General features: G+C 45.2%; 1 protein-coding gene and 1 non-coding gene across 2 annotated transcripts; one reads left to right on the top strand and one right to left on the bottom strand.

Moving 5' to 3' along the window:
* Nucleotides 1-1,536: 1,536 nt before the first annotated feature.
* TRNAR-CCG (transfer RNA arginine (anticodon CCG)) lies at nucleotides 1,537-1,609 on the top strand. The gene has a single exon. It is a non-coding gene; the product is annotated as a tRNA-Arg (tRNA).
* A 1,793-nt stretch (nucleotides 1,610-3,402) lies between these two features.
* On the bottom strand, nucleotides 3,403-9,370 carry LOC143766764 (uncharacterized). The gene is made up of 4 exons (XM_077254709.1): nucleotides 9,205-9,370; nucleotides 7,986-8,096; nucleotides 5,732-5,847; nucleotides 3,403-5,140 (listed from the first exon to the last, which is right to left on the bottom strand). The coding sequence occupies exons 1-4, from the start codon at nucleotides 9,227-9,229 to the stop codon at nucleotides 4,754-4,756; spliced, it is 639 nt and encodes a 212-aa protein (XP_077110824.1). The 5' UTR covers nucleotides 9,230-9,370; the 3' UTR covers nucleotides 3,403-4,753.
* Nucleotides 9,371-19,068: the final 9,698 nt, after the last annotated feature.

Here is a 19,068-nt window from a genome sequence, read left to right as displayed (position 1 = left end):
GGGTTTTTAAACACACACAAACCTGTGGCCTTCAGCCACATGGAAAACCCGGACCGGAAATCCGTGACTCTCATGCACACCTATGGACTTCATCCGTCTGCATGCACATTCTGGGGAGAACAAACAGCGCCCCCTAGCTGTATCAGAGCCCACAGCCTAACAGTAGTACGTATGTAGTATGTATGTTGTATGTATGTAGTATGTACGTAGCATGTATATAGCATGTATGTTGTATGTATGTAGTACGTATGTTGTATGTATGTAGCATGTATATAGCATGTATGTAGTATGTATATAGCATGTATGTAGTATGTATATAGCATGTATGTAGTATGTATGTAGTATGTATGTTGTATGTATGTAGTATGTATGTTGTATGTATGTAGCATGTATATAGCATGTATGTAGCATGTATGTAGTATGTATGTAGCATGTATGTAGCATGTATGTAGCACGTATGTAGTATGTATGTTTGTGGGTTTTTTTTACAATCAACACATTAGCCGGATGATGGGACTACTACTGTCCCATCATTGGCTAATGTGTCACTCACTGTCATTGTAGCAGGCATAGCCTGATGGGACTTGTAGTCCCATCGGATGATGCCTGCAGACACAAAGACCCCCGACAGGCCGCACACAGAGACACGCATAGTCTCCGCCCACACTCTTCCCCACTCCAGATCTGCAGCATTTCACCGACAGCTACATCGCAGATCTTTTTTACATCTGCGGTTTTGTTGCGGACGTGCCCAACTCAATGCAAGTCAATGGGTGCAGAAACGCTGCAGATCCGCACAAAGAATTGACATGCCTTGGAAAATAAACCGCGCTTCCGCGCATTTTTTCCGCAGCATGTGCACAGCGGATTTGATTTTCCATAGGTTTACATGGTACTGTAGACCGCATGGGAAACTGCTGCAGATCCGCAGCGTCAAAAACGCTGTGGTAAAAACCACAACGTGTGAACATGGCCTTATGCTTCTCTGCAGGAGGGGTGACCCAGACACAGCGGCCGGCGGCCGCCTCACTAACGCTCGCCTGCTGGTGCAGGGCCCGAAGCCTGCCACCACACCGTCCACACCACTCACAGGCTCAGTCACACTCCCCGGCGCCTGCGCACTGCGCTGCTCCTGACTGAGGAGACTAGTGCTGAGCCCGCGCTGACCACGGATTGGATGGTGGAAAGTCCCGCCCTCCTGGGGCTCAGCACTGGCTGGCTCTCCCAGCTGTCTGTCACAGTGAGGCTCCTCCCTCCCACACGGCTCGGGCTTATGAACCCTCCGGGCCCCCATACAGGAGTCCGGGTGATAACGCCCTGATGGCGGCTCCCAGCCTCCTACGGGCCCCTCCGTCCTATCTCTGCAGTGACAGCAGTGACTGAGTCTGTGGCTCTCTGCATGTCGCCGCGAACTGTGCTCATCGCCCCGCCTTCTCTCGGTGATGCTCCACTATGATTGGCTTCAGTCACCACAGGGGCGCGGCCTCTGCTGTCGTCAGACGTAAGGCACGTGTGTGAGGCTGGCAGACGAGTGGTGACCCAGTGGCCTAATGGATAAGGCATCAGCCTCCGGAGCTGGGGATTGTGGGTTCGAGTCCCATCTGGGTCGCTCCAGAATCCCGTTTTGGCTAAAAAAAGTAAAAACGGAAGAAAATGCTATCTGCGGAAGAATCTGCGACCTGAGGTGTGAGGAGGCTGTGCGACCACTGTGCGCCCCCTGTGCGACCCCTCCGCGCCGCCTCACAGGACAAGTTTTACCTCAGCGCCCAGCGGTCAGTGCGCATGTGCGGTAGCGTCATCCCGGCACCGAGAGCAGCGCCGGTAACGCTGGAAGATTAACCCCTCACTGCCGGTAACGCTGGAGGATTAACCCCTCACTGCCGGTAACACGGGAGCATTAACCCCTCACTGCCGGTAATACGGAGCATTAACCCCTCACTGCCGGTAACGCTGGAAGATTAACCCCTAACTGCCGGTAATACAGCGCATTAACCCCTCACTGCCGGTAACACGGAGCATTAACCCCTCACTGCCGGTAACACGGAGCATTAACCCCTCACTGCCGGTAACACGGCGCATTAACCCCTCACTGCCGGTAACACGGAGCATTAACCCCTCACTGCCGGTAACACGGAGCATTAACCCCTCACTGCCGGTAACACGGAGCATTAACCCCTCACTGCCGGTAACACGGAGCATTAACCCCTCACTGCCGGTAACACGGAGCATTAACCCCTCACTGCCGGTAACACGGAGCATTAACCCCTCACTGCCGGTAACACGGAGCATTAACCCCTCACTGCCGGTAACACGGAGCATTAACCCCTCACTGCCGGTAACACGGAGCAGTAACCCCTCACTGCCGGTAACACGGAGCATTAACCCCTCACTGCCGGTAACACGGAGCATTAACCCCTCACTGCCGGTAACACGGAGCATTAACCCCTCACTGCCGGTAACACGGAGCATTAACCCCTCACTGCCGGTAATACAGCGCATTAACCCCTCACTGCCGGTAATACAGCGCATTAACCCCTCACTGCCGGTAACACGGAGCATTAACCCCTCACTGCCGGTAACACGGAGCATTATCCCCTCACTGCCGGTAACACGGCGCATTAACCCCTCACTGCCGGTAACACGGAGGATTAACCCCTCACTGCCGGTAACACGGAGCATTAACCCCTCACTGCCGATAACACGGAGCATTAACCCCTCACTGCCGGTAACACGGAGCATTAACCCCTCACTGCCGGTAATATGGAGCATTATCCCCTCACTGCCGGTAACACGGCGCATTAACCCCATCACTGCCGGTAACACGGAGCATTAACCCCTCACTGCCGGTAATATGGAGCATTATCCCCTCACTGCCGGTAACACGGCGCATTAACCCCTCACTGCCGGTAACACGGAGCATTAACCCCTCACTGCCGATAACACGGAGCATTAACCCCTCACTGCCGGTAACACGGAGCATTAACCCCTCACTGCCGGTAATATGGAGCATTAACCCCTCACTGCCGGTAACACGGAGCATTAACCCCTCACTGCCGGTAACACGGAGAATTAACCCCTCACTGCCGGTAATATGGAGCATTAACCCCTCACTGCCGGTAACACGGAGCATTAACCCCTCACTGCCGGTAACACGGAGCATTAACCCCTCACTGCCGGTAACACGGAGCATTAACCCCTCACTGCCGGTAACACGGAGCATTAACCCCTCACTGCCGGTAACACGGAGCATTAACCCCTCACTGCCGGTAATACGGAGCATTAACCCAAGAGAAGCAATGGGGGCACCACGATCAGTGGGACTCAAACCTAGGCCTGAAGACAGCTACAAACAGTATATGAAGAGAACAGGTAGGCCTGACAAAACGGGAGTCACCACCATGTAAATCCAAAGTAACAGCTTTACTACACACATATGCAAAAGACAGAACACTTAAAAACATTAAAAACAAGGGGATGTAACATATCCCTGAGTGATCCAAAGGCCCATAATAAGGCCACAGCACCGCACCACCCACAAAGGGTTAAATACACATGCCCAATATGATAAATAGCCTGCCCTAAAAGATGGTTTTAATGGCTGAAAATACCCAGCCCCCCCCCCGGTCCATGCAATAACTCAAATGCAAAAAATAATAATACGGTGCATGCCTAATATCAACTAAACAAGCACCCCACGGTGACGTGAGATCTGAAAAAAACAAGAATACACACAATGCTGAACATTATTGTGTGAGCAGCTAGATAAAATGCTGTAGGCAGACATGAATGGAATCCCCACCAGAAGAGAAAAGACCGGTGACCTAGAGCACAAGGGCATGTAATAGCCCGTAAATGCCGATGGTCGGCAAGCATGCATGCAAGGGCATGTGTACCCTAGAAGAGGTGAGTGCGGGCAGCAGACACCCAACGCGTGTCGCCACACTGCGGTGGCTTCGTCAGGGGTGATGTCTGCATGCCCTGCCTTCAGCTTAAGTAAGAAATCAGCGGTGACTTACCGGCGAACAGCTGTGTGGGCGGCTAGATAGACCGCATGGAGTAACTGTAATGGCGTTTCTACCTGCCGGGCCCGGCGTGTAACTACTGCGCATGCGCCGGCGTCCCAGAGCGGAAGTATGAACTCCGCTCTTGGTTGCCGTGGCAGCGCATACACAGTGATGAAAAGCGCTTGCGCAAGGGAAGAGGGGAGATGAGATGGAAATAGAAAAGTGAAAAACAACAAAAACCTGCCTGGGGCATAGCGTAATGATTAGAAAAAAGGAGCCCTGCCCATGTTCAGCGGAATAAAATATGCAGTAGAGCCAATACATAGAGTGGACACAATTTGTGCATAACAGGGAAAGGGGAAAACAAGTATGTTAACCCTATCAATAATTATTGTGCCCCAAGATCCAAAATGAAAACACTGAGGCCCAAGAATAGAATGGGCACATTGTACCCTTAGAGGGAAGGTAAACCCTATCTAAATTCACAGAAGGCCCCAAAACCACACTATGCATTAATGCCCATAAATAACGTAAAGTAAAACACTAACAGAGCATAGATGGAACAATAAAGAACCTAATGTTGACTACCATTATAGGCGAAATTCCATGAAGGGGGAAGGACAACACTCAAAACTAGACATATAAGCATGCTAATACACAGGTTAGAATATATTGGGAGCCAAGTACATGGCTACGACCATACAGAAAATATATAGTAACAAGACTGTACACACAGCTAATTGTCCAACTCATTGTTTATAAAAACCAGTAAACAAAAGGTCTTCATTAATGCCGAGTGGGATGACACAATTCAGGTCAAAAATCCACTTAGATTCCCGCTTTAAAAGTTCAAGGGTGACATTTCCACCCCTCATGTTCGTATTGACTGCTTCAAGTCCTAGAATCTTCGTGCCAACCCACTGTGAGTTATGTTCAACCAAATAATGCGCCGCCACTGATGTAAGGGTTTTCCCCTTTGACTTGTCCCTTTGCGCTGTACTGATATTGGAGAAATGTTGCTGTATGCGTCTCCTGAGCTCCTGTGTGGTTTGGCCCACATAGACTTTAGGACATGGGCACACCAACGCATAGATCAAATTCCGGGACCTGCAATTAAAGTAGGTCTTGGTGGGCGTCTGTAAAGACAAGAAAGGCACCATCATTTTTTCATCACGGCTGGTAAAGGGGCAGATACTGCAATTTCCACACGGGAAGGTACCCCTAAGTCTAACCCCTCTGCCAAGCCTAGTGACTGGTCGCTGAAAGTGGCTGTGGCTCAGTCGATCCCTAAAACTCCTGGCCACCAGATTAGGTTGGGGGGCAATATGGGGGAGGAGTTTTGACTCACTCTGTAGAATACCCCAATATTTGGACAGGATCCCTCGTAAATCTTGCCACTGATTATTAAAAGCTGTAATTATACCAAGCGGCTTCTCACTAGTCCTGTGTCTGCCTTGTAACAGGTCATCCCTATTGCTTTTGTTAGCCACCGTGAAAGCCCGGGAGATGACCCGCTTGGGGTAACCCCTCTCCCGGAAACGTGCAGTGAGCTCACGGGAATGTCTGGTAAAATCCTCGTGCTCACTGCAATTCCTCCTAACTCTTAAGAATTGACCCTTGGGGATACCCGTTTTCAAATGCAAGGGGTGAAAGCTATCGAAATGAAGAAGGCTATTCGTAGCCGTTGGCTTCCGATAAAGGGTTGTCTGAATTTGTCGTCCCCTCACCTGTAGTTTTAGATCCAGGAAATCGATTTCCGCCTGAGAGTAATGTGATGTAAGACGGATATTCCAAGGATTCTCGTTCAGAGTACTCACAAATTCCTTGCATAATTCCAGAGTTCCTGTCCAGATAAACACAACATCGTCAATATAGCGGGACCACTTTATGACATGCTCTGAGAAAAATTCCGAACCGTAAACCCTAGTAGCCTCCCTTACTTGCCTGTAATAGACACGATCGAAAATGAAATAGTTTTGGTCCAAGACAAAAACGGAGCATTAACCCCTCACTGCCGGTAGCACGGAGGATTAACCCCTCACTGCCGGTAGCACGGAGGATTAACCCCTCACTGCCGGTAATACGGAGCATTAACCCCTCACTGCCGGTAACACGGAGCATTAACCCCTCACTGCCGGTAACACGGAGCATTAACCCCTCACTGCCGGTAACACGGAGGATTAACCCCTCACTGCCAGTAACACAGAGCATTAACCCCTCACTGCCGGTAACACCGAGCATTAACCACTCACTGCCGGTAACATGGAGCATTAACCCCTCACTGCCGGTAACACGGAGCATTAACCCCTCACTGCCGGTAACACGGAGCATTAACCACTCACTGCCGGGAGCACGGAGCATTAACCCCTTACTGCATTATATGTGTCTGTGTGCCCTCCATCTGGAAGTAGCAGCTCTTTGGATGCAATGTATATACAGATGATTCTCACCAAATTAGAATATCATCAAAAAGTGAATTTGTTTCAGTTCTTCAATACAGAAAGTGAAACTCCTATATTATATAGAGTCATTACACACAGAGTGATCTATTTCACTTCTTTATTTATGTTGATGATTATGGCTTACAGCCAATGGAAACCCAAAAGTCATTATCTCAGAAAATTAGAATAATTAACAATAAACACCTGTAAAGGCTTCCTAAGCGTTTATAAAGGTCCCTTAGTCTGTTTCAGTAGCTCCACAATCATGGGGAAGACTCTGACCTGACTGATGTCCAGAAGGCGTCACTGACACCCTCCACAAGGAAAGTAAATTTTGCATTTGGAAATCAAGGTCCCAGAGTCTGGAGGAAGAGTGGAGATGCCACAATCCAAGCTGCTGGAGGTCTAGTGTGAAGTCTCCACAATCAGTGATGGTTTGGGGAGCCATGTCATCTGCTGGTGTAGGTCCACTGTGTTCTATCAAAACCAAAGTCAGCGCAGCCGTCTACCAGGACATTATAGAGCATTCCATGCTTCCCTCTGCCAACAAGCTTCATGGAGATGGAAATGTCATTCTCCAGCAGGACTTGGCCCCTGTCCACACTGCCAACAGTACCAATACCTGGTGTACAAACAACAGTATCACTGGGCTTGATTGGCAGCAAACTCGCCTGACCTTAACCCTATAGAGAATCTATGGAGTATTGTCAAGAGGAAGATGAGACACCAGAACCAACAATGCAGACGAGCTGAAGGCTGCTATCAAAGCAACCTGGGCTTCCATAACCCCTCAGCAGCGCCACAGGCTGATCGCCTCCATGCCACGCCGCAGTGATGCAGTAATTGAGGCAAAAGGAGCCCGACCAAGTAATGAGTGCATTTACTGATCATACATTTCAGTAGGACAACATTCCGGATTTTACAATCATTTTTTCAAGCTGGTGTTATAAAGTATTCTAATTTACTGAGATAATGACTTTTGGGTTTTCATTGGCTGTATGCCATAATCATCAACATTAACAGAAATAAACACGTGAAAGATCCCTCTGTGTGTAATGACCCTAAAGAATCTAAGTGTCACTTTTTGTGTTAAAAAACTGAAATAAATTAACTTTGTGATGATATTCTAATTTGGTGAGAAGCACCTGTATATCTGCCCTGCGTTCACTATAGAACATTGCGCTCTGGACTCATTCTATATATATTCCCCGGCTCAATGTATAGAACATTGCTGTCTGGACTTAGTGTATACAGTTGTGCTCAAAAGTTTACATACCCCAGAAGAATTGTTGCTTTCTTGGCCTTTTTTCAGAGAATATGAATGATAACACCAATACATTTTCTCCACTCATGGTTCGTGGTTGGGTGAAGCCATTTATTGTCAGACTTCTGTGTTTTCTCTTTTTAAATCATAATGACAACCCAAAACATCCAAATGACCCCGATCAAAAGTTCACATACCCTGGTGATTCTGGCCTGATAACATGCACAGAAGTTGACACAGATGGGTGTGAATGGCTACTAAAGGTAACATCCTCACCTGTGACCTGTTTGCTTGTAATCAGTGTGTGCATAAAGCTGAGTGAGTTTCTGGGATCCAGACTGACTCTTGCATCTTTTATCCAGCCACTGACGTTTCTGGATTGTGAGTCTTGGGGAAAGCAAAAGAATTGTCAATGGATCTACGGGAAAAGGTAGTTGAACTGAATTGTATTTTACATGTATTGTCACTATATTATGGGCTGAACGTTAGCACGTATGCCCACAATTGATTAGCTCTTATACCCACACATTCTGATCCAGCAGTACAATTTGTATTGGTGCCTGTTTAGTTTCTGCCCCATGTGTAGTAACACTCGTCACAGCATATTGGATCATGTGGGCTCTTAACAATCTGATTGGCTGGGGTTTACATAAAACACTCCCACTTCCCTCTAACACTACACGCCCCCGGAAGAAGAATATACATCGAAACGCGCGTAGGGGTTCTCAGGTCCTGTGTCTTCTATCCTGGTAACTATGCCACAGGTTTCAGTTCTTTTAGTGTGCAGCTTTTATACCGCATGCAGAGGACTTTGGTCTGCCATGCTACAACACTATTGTTAGATCTCTGACACAGGTTCCTCTATAGTACCTCCTGTCAGCACATTTGCACTTTATTACAGGGAGCCTTTATACCGCATGCAGCCACTTTATTACAGGGAGGCTGAGCAGATCAGTCCCATAAGTTTGATATCGGTACTTGGCTTTGGAGTATCTGAGGCATATCAGTGGCTAATTATATGTATGGGTACACCATAGATTTTTTTCTAATCATGTGTGGTATCGTTATAAAATAAAAAATAAGCCACGGTTTATATATATATATATATATAAAAAACATAGGCACCATGCACTTTAACCTGTCTGTATAGCTGCCGTTATCATATTGATGCATCTATATTAATAGCCACTAGGTAGCATATCGAATGATATGTTTATACTGTATGAGACTTAGATACTGTATGGATTTTTTTCACCAGGACCTATGTTAGATTGGAGGCATCATTAACATTACATTCATGTGTTTATATTTATAATTGAGATACTTTTTCTCTTTTGTTTGAAATAAAGTTTGTATTTTTTAACTATACATTCTTGTGGCCTATCTATATGAGTTTCTTAGAGAGGTCTTGTGTTACCTGGTAATTTTGGCCTGATAACATGCACAGAAGTTGACACAGATGGGTGTGAATGGCCACTAAAGGTAACATCCTCACCTGTGACCTGTTTGCTTGTACTCATTGCGTGTGCATAAAAGCTGAGTGAGTTTCTGGGATCCAGACAGACTCTTGCATCTTTTATCCAGCCACTGACGTTTCTTGATTGTGAGTCATGGGGAAAGCAAAAGAATTTACAACGGATCTACGGGAAAATGTAGTTGAACTGTATAAAACAGGAAAGAGATACAAAAAGATATCCAAGGAATTGATAATGCCAGTCAGCAGCGTTCACACTGTGATTAACAAATGGAACATCAGGGGCTCTGTAAAAACAAAACCACGGTCAGGTAGACCAACAAAAATGTCATCCACAACTGCCAGGAAAATTGTTCGGGATGCAAAGAAAAACCCACAAATAACATCAGCTGAAATACAGGACTGTCTGAAAACTAATGGTGTGGCTGTTTCAAGTGCACAATAAAGAGGCACTTGAAGAAAAATGGGCTGCATGGTCGAGTCACCAGAAGAAAGCCATTACTGCACAATGTCACAAAGTATCTCGCCTACAATGCGCAAAAAAAAAAACCAGTGGCAAGCCTCAAAACTTCTGGAACAAGGTAATCTGTGTTGGAAGATATGCAACAGATACAGACTTATTTGTGTGCAGCAGATGTTTACACTTGTCTGACAGTTGTTACTGTTATATGCTTAGTTGAATGTAATGCATATACTTGTACTTTGGTTTCACTTTCTCTCTGATAAAATGTCCTTTAGACTTCCTGTTATGCTGCATTAAGAAGCTGATGCATGTACCTCATATTCTGTGAAGATAAAAGTTGAATTACCCCATATAATCTTCTTTCACAAGTTTCATATGCGACCAAACTATGCAACAGGTTATGGGCCCAGCATAGAAGACAAAAAGGACTTGAATGAAGAGCAATTATCTGCAAACAAGTACAACAAATAAATTAACCCCTTCCTGACGTGCACCTTACTAGTACTGCTCTGCGGGAACTGCTTTCCCGCAAACCACAGTACTAGTACGGCGACACGATCGCGTGGTCTCATGGTGAGCACTGCGGCGATCGCGTGCGGGTGTCAGCTGTATGTGACAGCTGACACCCTGCAGCAATGCCCACAATCGGCGCTAAGATTGCGTTGTTCTGGTGGTCTCTTTGGAGGCTCTGGATCCAAAATGGCCAAGGGGCTCCTTCAGGGTCCTTCACTGAGGTGGCCTGCCGGCACCTGCTGAGAGCAGTGTGCTATGCAAAGAGTCAGATCAGCGATCTGACTTTATGTAGTAATCTCCCAATCTGGGAGAATGTTATAAAGTAAAAAAGAAAAAATTAGAATGTATATTAAAAAAAAATAAATCAATCAATCCACAAATAAAAGGAAAAAATAAAAAAAAAGTAAAAAAGAAAAAAATAGAATGTATAATAAAAAAAAATAATCCACAAATAAAGAAAAAAAAAATATTTTCCAATAAATCTATTTGTGGTGAAATATGTATATATATATATATATATATATATATATATATATATATATATATATATACACAGTACAGACCAAAAGTTTTCATGACTATGAAAATTGTACATTCACACTGCACTGAAGGCATCAAAACTATGAATTAAGACATGTGGAATTATATACTTAACAAAAAAGCGTGAAACAACTGAAATTATGTCTTATATTCTAGGTTCTTCCAAGTAGCCACCTTTTGCTTTGATGACTGCTTTGCACACTCTTGGCATTCTCTTGATGAGCTTCAAGAAATGCTGTATATCTTGACTTCAGCAAAGCATTTGACAAAGTATCTCACACCATCCTTATTGAAAAAATGACTAAGTATGGAATGGACAAGGCAACTGTTAGGTGGATTTATATCTGGCTTAGTGATCGGACCCAAAGAGTGATCGTAAATGGCTGCACATCCAGTTGGAAGAATGTCTCAAGTGGGGTACCACAGGGCTCTGTCCTGGGCCCTGGATTGTTCAACATCTTTATCAATGATTTAGATGAAGAAATTGAGGGTACACTGATTTATTTTGCTGATGACACAAAGCTAGGAGGGATAGATAATACTAGAGAGAGAGGATTCAAAAAGATATAAATAAACTGGAGCAGTGGGCCGCAACTAACAGAATGGTTTTTAACAGGGAAAAATGCAAAGTACTACATCTGGGCAATAAAAATGAAAAAAGCATATACAGAATGGGAGGCATAGGGCTAAGCAACAGCACATGTGAAAAAGACTTGGGTATACTAATAGATCACAGACTGAACATGAGTCAACAGTGTGATGCAGCAGCAAAAAAGGCAAATACAATTCTGGGATGTATTAACAGAAGCATACAGTCTAGATCACGCAAAGTCATTATTGCCCTCTACTCCTCTTTGGTCAAACCTCACCTGGAATACTGGGTCCAGTTTTGGGCACCACATTTTGAAAAAGACATCAACAAACTGGAGCAAGTTCAGATAAGAGCGACCAGAATGGTGACCGGTCTGCAAACCACGACCTATGAGGAACGGTTACAGGATATGGGAATGTTTACCTTGCAAAAAAGACTGAGAGGAGACTTAACAGCTGTCTACAAATATATCAAGGGCTGTCACGTAGAAGGATCATCTTTATTCTCATTTGCACAAGGAAAGACTAGAAGCAATGGGATGAAGCTGAATGGGAGGAGACACAGATTAGATATTAGAATTTTTTTTTTGACAGGGTGATCAATGAGTGGAACAGACTGCCACGAGAGGTGGTGAGTTCTCCTTCAATGGAAATCTTCACACAGAGGCTGGACAGACATCTGTCTGGGATGATTTAGTGAATCCTGCTTTGAGCAGGGGGTTGGACCAGATGACCCAGGAGGTCCCTTCTAACTCTTCCATTCTATGATTCTTAAGAGGTAGTCACCGGAAATGGTTTTCACTTCACAGGTGTGCCCTGTCAGGTTTAATAAGTGTGATTTCTTTCCTTATAAATGGGATTGGGACCATCAGTTGTGTTGTGCAGAATTCTGGTGGATACACAGCTGATAGTCCTACTGAATAGACTGTTAGAATTTGTATTATGGCAAGAAAAAAGCAGCTAAGTACAGTTAGTCCTCGGGTTAAAACGGTCTCGAGTTACATCGTTTCGTGGTTACAACGCTTTATACGACGCCTCATTCTGACTTACACGGTTTTGCATCGTAAGTCGAACTACGTGCAACTACGTGCAGTGGCGGAAGAATAGAGTCCAGTACTGCACACTGTACCCGGTTACACGGGGAAAACGAGTCTCCTGCAGGCCATAACACCCTAATTATGTAGGGTACTGTATTAGGATAGGTGTTTGGATAGGCTAAGTGTTTGCAGTACTGTGCTGATATTATGGTACAGTACTGTATGAATGTATGGTCCGACTTACATCGAAATTCGGTTTACGACGCCGTGTAAGAACGGATCAACGTCGTAAGTCGAGGACTACCTGTAAAGAAAAATGAGTGGCCATCGTTACTTTTAGAAATGAAGGTCAGTCAGTCTGAAAAATTTGGAAAACTTTGAAAGTGTCCCCAAGTGCAGCAGCAAAAACAATCAAGCGCTACAAAGAAACTGTCTCACATGAGGACCGCCCCAGGAAAGGAAGACCAAGAGTCACCTCTGCTTCTGAGGATAAGTTTATCCGAGTCATCAGCCTCAGAAATCGCAGGTTAACAGCAGCTCAGATTAGAGACCAGGTCAATGCCACACAGAGTTCCAGCAGCAGACACATCTCTACAACAACTGTTAAGAGGAGACTTTGTGCAGCAGGCCTTCATGGTACAATAGCTGCTAGGAAACCACTGCTAAGGACAGGCAACAAGCAGAAGAGACTTGTTTGGGCTAAGGAACACAAGGAATGGACATTAGACCAGTGGAAATCTGTGCTTTGGTCTGATGAGTCTAAATTTGAGATCTTTGGTTCCAACCACCGTGTCTTTGTGCGACGCAGAAAAGGTGAACGGATGGACTCTACATGCCTGGTTCCCACTGTGACGCATGGAGGAGGAGGTGTGATGGTGTGGGGGTGCTTTGCTGGTGACACTTGGGGATTTATTCAAAATTGAAGGCATACTGAACCAGCATGGCTACCACAGCATCTTGCAGCGGCATGCTATTCCATCCAGTTTGCGTTTAGTTGGACCATCATTTATTTTTCAACAGGACAATGACCCCAAACACACCTCCAGGCTGTGTAAGGGCTATTTGACCAAGAGGGAGAGTGATGGGGTGCTACGCCAGATGATCTGACCTCCACAGTCACCAGACCTGAACCCAATCGAGATGGTTTGGGGTGAGCTGGACCGCAGAGTGAAAACAAAAGGGCCAACAAGTGCTAAGCATCTCTGGGAACTCCTTCAAGACTGTTGGAAGACCATTCCCTGTGACTACCTCTTGAAGCTCATAAAGAGAATGCCAAGAGTGTGCAAAGCAGTAATCAAAGCAAAAGGTGGCTACTTTGAAGAACCTCGAATATAAGACATAATTTCAGTTGTTTCACACTTTTTTGTTAAGTATTGTCACAGATCCCTACTCCGTGGTGTCATTAATTCGTCACGTGCCCCTTCTCAGCATGTGACTTGGGGTGGCACTTGCAAGGGTTAATCTATCTCCCCACTCTCAGGCCAGCATACAACCTCTGTTCTATGCTGTAATGGGAGCATAAATCACACACCGACCCAGACCACACACCCGCTCGTACACGCTGCCACCACTCATCGAACACACGGGCGATGAGTCCCGGAAATACTAATACTAATATTGTCTACCTCTCATAAGGCTCACACACCTTAGGCTATGGATTCTTTTAGAACATTCAAGGTTCAACTTGTTAAAGTTTTATACTTTAATACAAAAAGGTTCAGTGCTTACAATAAGAAAAAGGTATAAAAATATGATAATAAAAAGACATTCAACTTATGCAAAACAGTATGAAATAAACAGGAGAAAACTTACAGAAATCGTCTAACTGGTAGTTGCTTTCTGTTCCCTGAGGGTAGGATGAATGTAGATTGTATCACACCAGCTCGGCTGCCCTCACATGTGAACACCATTCTCTGTATACAGTCCTAATTTATAGCTTTGGTCTGGAGGTCAGGTTTCTAGACTAGGCACTCAGGTTAATATCATAATTGCTGGTTTTTTATTGGACCGCGGTCACGCCCCCAATTAATATATTATTGGCTCTGACTCCCTGTGTAAAAGTTCTCACAGATAGATATTATCAGGCCATAATTAACATCTCTCTTCCAAGAGCTAGGAGGTGTTAAATGTTCCCTTTCTTCTTGTCTTCCAGCAGGACTCCCTGGTGAGATTGGAGACAGAAGTCTACTTGTCTCAGGAAAATACATATTAACACTTGGGTGCGACCTGCAGCTTTCAAGACAGATGTTACATTATTGCCAGTGACACAATAAATCTATACATAGTCCACTGCACATACACACATATATATATATATATATATATATATATATATATATATATATATATATATATATATATATATATATATACACATATTTCACCACAAGTATACAATTCCACATGTGTTAATTCATAGCTTTGATGCCTTCAGTGTGAATGTACAATTTTCTTAGTCATGAAATTACAGAAAAGTCTTAGAATGAGAAGGTGTGTCCAAACTTTTGGTCTGTACTGTGTATATATATATATATATACCTAATATACTCGAGTATAACGAGTATAAGCCGAGAATTTTAGCCCATTTTTGGGGGGCTGAAAGTCCCCCTCACGGCTTATACTCAAGTCAAGCTGTCAGATAATACCAGCTCCTGGCGCAGTCCCTGCACGTCCCTGGTTCTCCCGGCGCTGACAGCTTCTTCCTGTAGTGAGCGGTCACATGGTACCGCCCATTACAGTAATGAATATGGACCCGACTCCACTCCCATAAGGGTGGAGCCGCATATTCATTACTGTAATGATCGGTACCATGTGACCGCTCAATACAGGAAGAAGCTGCCGGCGCCCGGAGAACCAGGGACTGCACCGCGCCAGGAGCAGGTGAGTATACGGGGGGCGCGATATTCACCTGTCCTCCGTTCCACCGCCGGGCGCAGCTCCATCTTCCCCGTCCTCTGCAGTGACGCTCAGGTCAGAAGGTGCAGTGAAGCAATTGGTGTGCGCGCCACCCTCTGCCTGAACAGTCAGTGCACAGGACGGGGAAGACACAGCGGCGCCCAGCGGTGGAACGCGGACAGGTGACTATAGCAAGTGCCGGGGGCCTGAGAGGTGAGTATGTGATTTTTTTTTTTTTTAATCTCAGCAACAGCATATGGGGCATAATAGTCTATGGAGCATCTTATGGGGCCATAATCAACATTTGTGGAGCTTTATACGGGGCAAATATCTCTGGAAAATCTTATGGGGCCATGTGCAGCATTATACGGGGCAAATATCTCTGGAGCATCTTGTGGGGCCATGTGCAGCATTATATGGGGCAAATATCTCTATGGAGCATCTTATGGGGCCATATGCAGCATTATATGGGGCAAATATCTATGGAGCATCTTGTGGGGCCATGTGCCGCATTATATGGGGCAAATATCTCTATGGAGCATCTTATGGGGCCATAATCAGCATTTGTGGAGCATTATACGGGGCAAATATGTCTATGGAGCATCTTATGGGGCCATAATCAGCATTTGTGCAGCATTATATGGGGCGTATTTTGTATGGAGCATCTTATGGAGCCCATCATGAACTGTATGGAGCATTATATGGGGCTCCTGATTCAATATGGATATTCAAAAACACTTAACCTACTGATGTCTCAATTAATTTTACTTTTATTGGTATCTATTTTTATTTTTGACATTTATCGGTAGCTGCTGCATTTTCCACCCTAGGCTTATACTCGAGTCATTAAGGTTTCCCAGTTTTTTTGTGGGGAAATTAGGGGGGTCGGCTTATACTCGAGTATATACGGTATATACTGTATATCTATATATATAATTGTCTAAGGGGTACTTCCGTCTTTCTGTCTGTCTGTCTTTCTGTCGGCAACTTCCGTCACGGAAATCCCGCGTCGCTGATTGGTCTCGCCAGCTGCCTGTCATGGCTGCCGCGACCAATCAGCAACGGGCACAGTCCGATTAGTCCCTCCCTGCTCCCCTGCAGTCAGTGCCCGGCGCCCACTCACTCCATAATCCCCTCCGGTCACCACTCACACAGGGTTAATGCCAGCGGTGACGGACCGCGTTATGCCGCAGGTTACGCACTCCGTTACCGCTGCTATTAACCCTGTGTGACCCCAACGTTTTACTATTGATGCTGCCTATGCAGCATCAATAGTAAAAAAAATCTAATGTTAAAAATAATAATAAAAAAAACAACCCTGCTATACTCACCCTCCGTAGTCCGAGGATGCGCTCGCGCCTTCCGCCAGCTCCCGGTCCCAGAGATGCATTGCGAAATTACCCAGAAGACTTAGCGGTCTCGCGAGACACCAGCGCGCCGTTGGATACCAGGAGGTGAGTATATAACTATTTTTTATTTTAATTCTTTTTTTTTAACAGGAATATGGTGCCCACACTGCTAAATACTGCGTGGGCTGCGTTATATACTACATGGCTGCTATATACTACATGGGCAGTACTATATACTACATGGCTGTCATATACTACGTGGGCAGTACTCTATACTACATGGCTGCTATATACTACGTGGGCAGTACTCTATACTACATGGCTGCCATATACTACGTGGGCAGTACTATATACTACATGGCTGCTATATACTACGTGGGCAGTACTCTATACTACATGGCTGCTATATACTACGTGGGCAGTACTCTATACTACATGGCTGCCATATACTACGTGGGCAGTACTCTATACTACATGGCTGCCATATACTACGTGGGGAGTACTCTATACTACATGGCTGCCATATACTACGTGGGGAGTACTCTATACTACATGGCTGCCATATACTACGTGGGGAGTACTCTATACTACATGGCTGCCATATACTACGTGGGCAGTACTCTATACTACATGGCTGCCATATACTACGTGGGCAGTACTATATACTACATGGCTGCCATATACTACGTGGGCAGTACTATATACTACATGGCTGTCATATACTACGTGGGCAGTACTATATACTACATGGCTGCCATATACTACGTGGGCAGTACTATATACTACATGGCTGCCATATACTACGTGGGGAGTACTCTATACTACATGGCTGTCATATACTACGTGGGCAGTACTCTATACTACATGGCTGCTATATACTACATGGGCAGTACTATATACTACATGGCTGCCATATACTACGTGGGCAGTACTATATACTACATGGCTGCTATATACTACGTGGGCAGTACTCTATACTACATGGCTGCCATATACTACGTGGGCAGTACTATATACTACATGGCTGCTATATACTACGTGGGCAGTACTATATACTACATGGCTGCTATATACTACATGGGCAGTACTATATACTACATGGCTGTCATATACTACGTGGGCAGTACTCTATACTACATGGCTGCTATATACTACGTGGGCAGTACTCTATACTACATGGCTGCCATATACTACGTGGGCAGTACTATATACTACATGGCTGCTATATACTACGTGGGCAGTACTCTATACTACATGGCTGCTATATACTACGTGGGCAGTACTCTATACTACATGGCTGCCATATACTACGTGGGCAGTACTCTATACTACATGGCTGCCATATACTACGTGGGGAGTACTCTATACTACATGGCTGCCATATACTACGTGGGGAGTACTCTATACTACATGGCTGCCATATACTACGTGGGGAGTACTCTATACTACATGGCTGCCATATACTACGTGGGCAGTACTCTATACTACATGGCTGCCATATACTACGTGGGCAGTACTATATACTACATGGCTGCCATATACTACGTGGGCAGTACTATATACTACATGGCTGTCATATACTACGTGGGCAGTACTATATACTACATGGCTGCCATATACTACGTGGGCAGTACTATATACTACATGGCTGCTATATACTACGTGGGGAGTACTCTATACTACATGGCTGCTATATACTACGTGGGCAGTACTCTACTACATGGCTGCTATATACTACGTGGGGAGTACTCTATACTACATGGCTGCCATATACTATGTGGGCAGTACTCTATACTACATGGCTGTCATATACTACGTGGGCAGTACTATATACTACATGGCTGCCATATACTACGTGGGCAGTACTATATACTACATGGCTGCTATATACTACGTGGGCAGTACTATATACTACATGGCTGTCATATACTACGTGGGCAGTACTCTATACTACGTGGGGAGTACTCTATACTACATGGCTGCTATATACTACGTGGGCAGTACTCTACTACATGGCTGCTATATACTACGTGGGCAGTACTCTATACTACATGGCTGCTATATACTACGTGGGCAGTAATATATACTACGTGGGCAGTACTATATACTATATGGCTGCTATATACTACGTGGGCAGTACTATATACTACATGGCTGCTATATATTACGTGGGCAGTACTATATACTACATGGCTGCTATATACTACGTGGACAGTACTATATACAGTACTACATGGCTGCTATATACTATGTGGGCAGTACTATATACTACATGGCTGCTATATACTACGTGGGCAGTACTATATACTACGTGGGCTGTGTTAGATACTGCGTGGGCTGCGTTATATACTACATGGCTGCTATATACTACGTGGGCAGTACTATATACTACGTGGGCAGTGTTAGATACTGCGTGGGCTGCGTTATATACTACATGGCTGCTATATACTACGTGGCCAGTGTTACATACCATGTGGCGTGTGTTTTGTACTGCGTG

This window comes from Ranitomeya variabilis, chromosome 4, assembly GCF_051348905.1.
Source record: "Ranitomeya variabilis isolate aRanVar5 chromosome 4, aRanVar5.hap1, whole genome shotgun sequence".
NCBI lineage: Eukaryota > Metazoa > Chordata > Amphibia > Anura > Dendrobatidae > Ranitomeya > Ranitomeya variabilis.
This window is presented reverse-complemented; position numbering and strand designations above follow the sequence as displayed.

Bases quoted from the DNA above. Each gene is read 5' to 3' on its own strand.
- LOC143766764 (XM_077254709.1), bottom strand. From the start codon at position 9,229: ATGAGTACAAGCAAACAGGTCACAG. The intron at 8,097-9,204 runs GTGAGGATGTTA...GCTTTCCCCAAG, and splicing joins TACAAGCAAACAGGTCACAG to ACTCACAATCCAGAAACGTC. The intron at 5,848-7,985 runs GTGAGGATGTTA...TTATCTGGACAG, and splicing joins TACAAGCAAACAGGTCACAG to GAACTCTGGAATTATGCAAG.